This window comes from Enhydra lutris, unplaced genomic scaffold, assembly GCF_002288905.1.
Source record: "Enhydra lutris kenyoni isolate GAN:26980312 unplaced genomic scaffold, ASM228890v2 scaffoldscaffold82, whole genome shotgun sequence".
Lineage (NCBI taxonomy): Eukaryota > Metazoa > Chordata > Mammalia > Carnivora > Mustelidae > Enhydra > Enhydra lutris.
Window position 1 is genome coordinate 4,501,610 of NW_019154166.1, and position 8,206 is coordinate 4,509,815.

Sequence of the window (8,206 nt, forward strand, 5' to 3'; positions counted from 1 at the left end):
CCGAAAATGGCCATTTCCTGGTCTGAACTCATGGCTGCTGAACTCAGCCCAGTCGAAGACCCTGCCTGGGAGGGAAAGAAAAGATATTCTGGAAATTCAGATATTCGATGTCACATTTAGAAAAAGAAAACATGGGACGCCTGGGTGGCTCAGTTGGTTAAGCAGCTGCCTTCGGCTCAGGTCATGATCCTAGCGTCCTGGGATCTAGTCCCACATCGGGCTCCTTGCTCGGCGGGGAGCCTGCTTCTCCCTCTGCCTGCCATTCTGTCTGCCTGTGCTCGCTCGCTCTCTCTCCCTCTCTGACAAATAAATAAAATCTAAAAAAAAAAAACAAAAGAAAACATTTTTGAATCTCTGAGGAATTGAGCACTTAGCGTCGTGTGGAGTATGACCTTCCTGGCTTGGCTGGAGATGAAACGTCAGCGTTCGTGTTCTGTGCCAAAGCTGATAGATACTTAATCGAGCATTTGCAAAGAGACTGTGGTTTCTGGCTCACCTGCCATATGATATTTTAGCTGCGTTCTCTGTTGTATTTGGTATGCATGTTAATTTCTATATGCGGGCTGTGATTAGCTTATACAGAGCACAAAGCGAAGATGATGGCAGGTGTCCTCCGGCTCTTATCATCGAGAGCTCTTATCTTCCAGATGGATTATAAGCACCCAGCAGGCAGGGAGCACCTCTCTTTCAAGGCATCCTTCGTGCCTCTTAGGATACATGCTGAATACAGGGAAGGGCTCAAAGCTGGCTTTGTGAATTAGAAGTACAATAAGTTTATGTTGTGAAAATTCCGGGAACTATTTTGTATGTAGTGAAAATCTTTTCATTATAGATTTGGATTCATTACAGATTTACAAAGGCTACCTGATAAAGGAAAGCAGAACTGTAGTGAGCTTTGCTTTACATTGTTTTGTTAAAAAAAAAAATTCTGGGGTGCCTGGGTGGCTCAGTGAGTTAAGCCTCTGCCCTTCAGCTCTGGTCATTGATCTCAGGGTCCTGGGATAGAGCCCCACATCGGGCTCTCTGCTCAGCGGGGAGCCTGCTTCCTCCTCTTTCTCTGCCTTCCTCTCTGCCTACTTGTGATCTCTCTATCAAATAAATAAAATCTTTAAAAAAATAAATTCTATTTTACATCAGTTTCTCTTGTTTCCACACTTCTGACAAATTTGCCTTTTTCAGTTGTCCTTAATATTTTTAAAAGACTTATAAAATATTATTATGTTTTCCTTATTACTGAGATTCTCATAAAAATTTCACAAAACTTTCTTTTCAGGATCCTTCCAACTCTAGCCACTTTAATATTCATTAATTCATTAATCCTATCAATAATGATCAGAGGTAATTTGTTTTATAATAATAAAGATAGTCTTTCCAGAAAAACTCAAAGCATTTGTGTAAACTTTTCTACATTTTCCCAAACTGCGGTGATTTGGATAACACAAAAATGCTTTGTGTTGCTAAAAATGCTCATAATCATTTTTCAGAGCATTTAAATTTTTTTTTCCATTTTATAGACTGTGAAACAACATGAGGGTTGAAGCTACTCTCCCAAGGTGCAAAGACTCAAATCATCCAGACAGCATCTCAGATTTTGTTTTTGTTTTTTTGGGTTTTTTTTTTTTTTTACAGTATATGGTGCTGAGGAAAATCTATAATATAGGAAATTTATATTTTCTCTATAACTAACACCAAAATGTTGTATTGCATATCATAAGTTATTTAAAAGACAGACCGCAATGCTAAAAATAGAAAAAAAATTGTATATAAAACTCAAAATTCTAAGAAAGCATTTTCAGGTATTGCAGAGGATATAACTTAATGAGAACAAGTTTCTAAAATCTCTCTCAGAATTCTTCAAGGGAAACATGATCAACCATGAAATGAAAATGCTTTCATTTTATAGCCCCCTGAGCACGCTCCAACCACTGTGGAAGATTTCTTGCATCCTGTGAAGAATGAGGGAAAAAAAATCAGTACCTTACCTTAGAAATGCAACCTGGAAGTGGGTCAGAACTGTAAGAAAAAGAGCAAATTTCTTCTGGTTAGACTCTAACCATTCCCAATAATAGTGCAATTCTTAACGTGAGAATCAGGAAATGACTGGGAACACTCAAACAGCTAATTAAAATTGCTACGGAGTAAGTTGGAGCCTGTCTGGAAGGGCTGCCAGTTCTGGTGGGGGCCAGGACGTGGGGCAGGGCTGTGGGCTGCCAGAGAGCGCTTGCCGTCCTCAGACAGACCCTGTCCTCACACACACACTCACCTTGAAGCTTTATGAGGAAAGACAAGTCCTACCCATTCCAAGGGTCCTTTTATAGGGTCAAATATGGAAAACACGTAGCCTCCTCCTCTTTCTTAAAACGTATTTGGCAAAACATGTTTTTGGCAATGAAGGTCTCCAAGCGTAATTCCCCTCATATTAAAGATGTTTGGATATAATTAGAAGTATTTCCTCTCACATTTGGTTGAGTATATGAATCAATCTCCTATAAATAATTCGAGAGGTTAGCCACATGAAAGCAATCTGGCTGGAATAATGTAAGGTGGTGTTTCAGAGAGGGCTACGTTCCGCAGTCCCTGCGCTTTTGTTGCCACCGCTGTTCTGTTTTGCCCAGTCGCCTGCCTGTGAAGTCTTTTCAACTGCCCGCACAATTGCGGATACTAGACTGGGAAGGGAAGTTGCTGCTCTCTACCAGAGTGTCAGAAAAAGATTGTCCGTTCCTGTCCAGAAGGCATGAGGTTGGGGTGGGGGGTGCAATGTACTGTGCTTTGTTGAGGGTGCTTGGAAATGTGATTTTAAAACTTGCTTCGTAAAGAGCAGCCACACACAGCTGCTTGTGTTGTCTCTGGTCAACTGCCCCCCCACCATTCATTGTCAGATCAGACCACTCCCACCTCAGGCATGCTCCCCACTGCTTTGCCTCGCCAAGCTTAGAGGTCCTGCTTCTCTCTGCTTTGAAAAAATGCAAGTTGCTTGTGAAATCCTGTTTCCTCTTTGAAACTCAGGACAGGAAGATATTAGAAAACAGGGCATTTCTCTGTCTAAATACACAGCACCCAGAGCTTCTCCATCAGCTGCCCGTGGCATACATTTCTCACTTTGCTTACCAATGACACCTGAATGTTGTTTTCTATTCTAACTTTTAATTTTTTTTTTTAAAGATTTTATTTGACACAGAGAGAGAGATCACAAGTAGGCGGAGAGGCAGGCAGAGAGAGAGAGAGAGGAGGAAGCAGGCTCCCCAATGAGTAGAGAGCCCGATGCGGGGCTCGATCCCAGGACCCTGGGATCACGACCTGAGCCGAAGGCAGAGGCTTTAACCCACGGAGCCACCCAGGTGCCCCCTAACTTTTAATTTTTTAAAAAATGATTTGTTTCATTATCTCTTGTCTTGGGTCTCTCTATGTCAGCTTTTTCTGTCTGCGATGGAGACTAAATTTTCCTCATATCCCGTTTTGCAACAGTTCCTGTATTATTATACATACATTTGAATCGATTTAATGAAATAGCCATAGGAAAGCAGATACCTGGAGATACTGGTTGCAGTGGTCATGTGATATATTACTGCCTGGAAGGGACTATCTAACCCATATTCCTCATTTGACTACGAAAACAGCTCCGGTCCAAAGAATAGAAGACAGTGATCACAAATCACACAGCAGCCTAGACCCCGGGCCCCTGATTAGCACACAGCCCAGTATGCTTGCTGCTACCAGTCTTCTACCTGGAGTAGATTAAAGCCATCAGGAAGGGTCTTCCGGAGACCTGCGTCTGATGGGATCCTTCCTAGCCAACCCTCAACCTGCTTTCTGACCACAGGTATAGCATTTTACTTTCTTACAATCCATGTTGTTTGCCCCCACCCAATCCATTTTCTTTAGCAGCCGTCTGAAAAACGGGGGCAACGCTTCTCGGGAACAGAGGACGTGTTCATAATGTTCTCAGTAGGATTTGATAGGCATTTCAAGATCTCCTTTTGACCTGTGCTGGATGGGCTTTGTAGTAAGCTTGTTATAAGATGTTGTTTTTTGCTTACAACTGCCAAGTTATGAGGCACTTGAGCATTTACAGTTATGTGGAACAAAGGGAAAGATGGGCCAAGCAGGGAGAAAGGTGATCCCACACTCTTCCTTGGGCCATTGGGACAATGGGAATTCTAAGTACCTGCTAAGCTGCTCCCACATGTCTGATGTAAGTCATTCTCCCACAGTGCAATTTAAACCCGTACACTTTTGCTTCTCATCAGGTGGGTAGTTACCACTTAGCTTTTCCTTTATGCTGTCCGGGAAGGTTATACCTTGGGCTATGTATCTCAGTGGAATCCAGAGTAGAAAATCTTGATCATTTAGGAAAACGTCTCCGAGTAATTCAGATTGCTACCATTTCTGGGTTTTGCACCACAGTGGTAACATAACACTGATGGTTATGTGTGTTGAATTTACACCCAAATTATCTATTTCAGGACTCGTATTTTATGGACACTCCTGATAATTTATTTTGGCCTTTCACATGATTATGAAGGCAGCCATCAAGTCTGGAAACATAGGCTAATAACTTATTGATAATACATTATAGTATATAGAAGAATATTCTCTTGGCCCCAGACTTGAGAGCCACCTTGTAGCTTTCATAGGGAGAAAGGTCACATCTCACTCATGTCATACCCATTACCTGGTGTGCATTCTCTGACTATATGGTGTATGGGTATTCATGATGAAAATCTTGATGGGTTATTAATAATACTTTGGATTTGTGTTCTTGATAATATCAAGGAGAAGTAATGGTATAGTGTAGTCTGAGTCCCCTATTTGAGAATATAGCCAGTGCCATTTTTTGCATAGACCTGGAAAATTAAGTACATGTCAGGGGGGATCAGCTTTCTAGGATCCTATTATATCCTGGTATTAAGGAACGGTTAGAAAGAAAAGGTGACTTCCAGATTTCTTCCAGAATGGGCTTCCCTGATAGGCGACAGTTTTATAGTTGTAAAGTATTCCTGTAGACTTAAAAGTGAATGCTGCTTCTTAGTGGCAGGTTGAGTATAATTGTTTGATAGCCTTATGATTATTCTAGCTTTGACACCACTTTAAGAAAGACCAGTCTAAGGATGTTGTTTGCAAAATACCCTGTGCTCTTTATTTCCTTGTAGTAGGGTAGAATGGACAATAATTACAGGGGGAGATGACCAAAGACTTCACATTTTGTGCATTTCTTCAGTCAGCCCATAGTATCCGGGCATGATCACTCTTCACTTATGACTTTTGTGTGGACCTCCCGGCTCTTCACCCGCAGCTTGTTGACCTGGGACTCGGCAATGTCAGCCCGCTCCTCAGCCTCCTCCAGCTCATGCTGGAGCTTGCGGAATTTAGCAAGATTAGTGTTAGATTGTTCCTCCTGAGAATAAAAATGGAATTGTAAGGAACCCATACTGTGCATCTTTCTAGACTCTGGGCTTAAGGGAAGAAAGGACTTAGTATCTGTGGAGAACTTCAAATACCGAGCAGGGGACATTGTTTTCTTAGCACCTCCTGGATTTTGGTTATCATTGAAGTGAACATTATGATTTATTTGGGGCTTGGTGTCCCATAAATAATTGCATATCTATTTTTGGAACAAAAACCTATTAAATGGTATGTACCACAAGTAAAGCAAGAAAAAATATAAGAGCAGAGAAGGCAAGAGTACAGGGCACCTGGAGGACTCAGTTGGTTAAACGTTTGCCTTCTGCTCAGGTCATGATCCCAGGGTCCTGGGATCAAGTCCCACACTGGGCTCCCTGCTCAGTGGGGAGCCTGCTTCTCCCTCTGCCCTTCCCCCCTGCTTCTGCTTCTCCCTCTGCCCTTCCCCCTTGCTTGTGATCTCTCGCTCTCTCAAATAAATAAATAAAATCTTTTTTAAAAAAAGGCAAGAGTACTGAAATCTTTCTTCTTGTTAATGCTTGCTATAAGATGACTGTGGGCTCAAAGTAGATATTCTATATCATATTAAGGATGAATTTCTTAAAGGTCTCTTTAAATCGAAGTAAATTTGGAATTTTGTATATTATTTTGGAACATTTCAAAACAATCATTTTTCTCCTGTTTTGGATGTAATGATTCTACTGATAAATTCCCTAATATTAAGTAATCCTTACATTGAAGGAATTAACCTGTTCAATCACTGATGACATTCCCCTTAATAAAGGGTTTCAGAGACTTGGTTATTTATCTTTGCTGAAATTACACTCATGAGCAAAACTGCCTTTAGTTCCATCCTCTGCCCACCCCCCCCCCCCTTCTCTCTTGGACACGTTTTGGTATGAGGGTTACATGAGCTTCTTAAAATGATTTGGAAAGCTTTCCATCTTTTCCCATGCTCTGGAATGGCTTACATAGCTCAGGGATTATCTGTTACTTGAAATTTTGAAAGACCTGTCTGGACCTCAGTCCATTTTCAGAAGCATTTCTCAAGTTATTGAGCCAACTTAGTAATTCATGACCTCCTATAAAAAATTATCAATCTCAAAGATTTCACCTTTGTTGACAGATTTATATTTTACATTAAAAAATTATTTTCTACTTGTGGTTTGTATCCTTTCCCTTCTTTTCTTTTTCCTTTCCTTTCCTTTCCTTTTCTCTTTCTTTTCTTTTCTCTTTCTTTCCTCATCTCTACACCCAACATGGGGCTTGAACTCATGACACTAAGCTCAAGAGTCACATCCCTGGGGCCCCTGGGTGCCTTAGTTAGTTAAGTGTCTGACTCTTGGTTTTGGCTCAGGTCATGATCTCAGGGTCATGGGACTGGGCTCCCACACTCAGCATGGAATCTGCTAGAGATTCTTTTCCTCTCCCTCTTCCTCTCCCTCTGCTCCTCCCCCTGCTCATGCTTTCTCTCTCTCTTTTCCAAATAAATAAAATCTTAAAAAAAAAAAAAAGTCACATGCTCTTCTGACTGAGCCTGCCCAGCACTCCTTTTTCATTTCTATTGTGAGTTTGTATTTTTTTCTCCTTTTCCTGCCCAGCACTCCTTTCTCATTTCTATTTCTCATTTCTATTGTGAATTTGTGTTTTTTCTCCTTTTCCTTGATTAAGTGTATTTATTTTATTTACTCCCCAGAAATTTTCAGATATTACTAAAATTATATTAGAAAATAAGATACTCTCATTTATCAATTCCTACCTTTATCTTTAACAGTACTTCTTTCACTATTATTTTTAATTCCTTTATTGGACTATCAAGTTTTTAAAAATTTTGATTCATAAAGCAATGAATGGTCCTCCAAGGACAGCTTTGACTACATTCTTTAGGTTTGGAAGGGTGGCATCTTCCTTGAAATTTTATTTATAACTAATAATTATCCAGTAGTTTTTTTCTTTCCAATTTAACCCAAAAATTATTTAGGAAAGTTAGTTTTTAAATATTTAACCACTTGAGAATTTGTGTTTATATTTTCTAACCACTTTACAATTTTATCACAGTATGGCTACAGAATGTGGCCTCCACAATTTCTGCTTTGAAATTTTTTGAGGTTTCTTTGTGTACTGAAAATTTACTTTAAAGTCAAGCTATTAATATTACAAATAATAAGCAATAAGTACAAAAATGTGCAAATGTTTTTAAGAAGTACAGTCTTCTAAAAAGCAAATGGCTTATTTACTACAAAGAGTGGTAAATCTAATAATTTGTTCATTAGCTTTTCTTAACAAGGGACTTCTCTCTTCCCTACCATGTTAAGGATACTTACAGCCTCCTCAGCTTGTCTCTTGTAAGACTTCACTTTGGCCTGAAGTTTATCTACCAAATCCTGAAGTCTGAGAATATTTTTCCGATCTTCTTCTGTCTGAAAAATAATGAAAACCAAAGGGTCTCACTTCAAAAGCACTTGACTGTTGTTTCATTGTATGAGTGTTTCACGTATGTATGGGGAGTATTTAGCTGATTAAAACCATTGCCATACCTGGTAAGTGAGTTCCTTCACTCTTCTTTCGTGTTTGCGCAGACCTTTCACAGCTTCCACATTACGCTTTTGCTCACTCTCAACCTCTCCTTCCAGCTCACGTACCTGAAAATAAGTAGACTCTTAAGAACTTTGAACTAATAAGATACTGGGAGGAAATGGAAGTAGACAGAGATTGAGAGGCCCACCCTGGCCTCCAGTTTCTGGATCTGCTTCTTCCCTCCCTTCAGGGCCAGCTGCTCAGCCTCGTCCAGACGGTGCTGCAGGTC

General features: G+C 40.4%; 1 protein-coding gene across 1 annotated transcript in view; it reads right to left on the reverse strand.

Moving 5' to 3' along the window:
* The window catches only part of LOC111161092 (myosin-2-like), a 38,537-nt gene that overhangs the window by 14,509 nt on the left and 15,822 nt on the right, over positions 1 to 8,206 (reverse strand). The window contains exons 21-24 of the mRNA XM_022524575.1: positions 8,126 to 8,197; positions 7,938 to 8,042; positions 7,725 to 7,820; positions 5,261 to 5,395 (exon numbers count right to left, since the gene is read on the reverse strand). Of these exons, the coding sequence (XP_022380283.1) occupies positions 5,261 to 5,395; positions 7,725 to 7,820; positions 7,938 to 8,042; positions 8,126 to 8,197 (408 nt within the window). The remainder of the gene's footprint in view (positions 1 to 5,260; positions 5,396 to 7,724; positions 7,821 to 7,937; positions 8,043 to 8,125; positions 8,198 to 8,206) is intronic.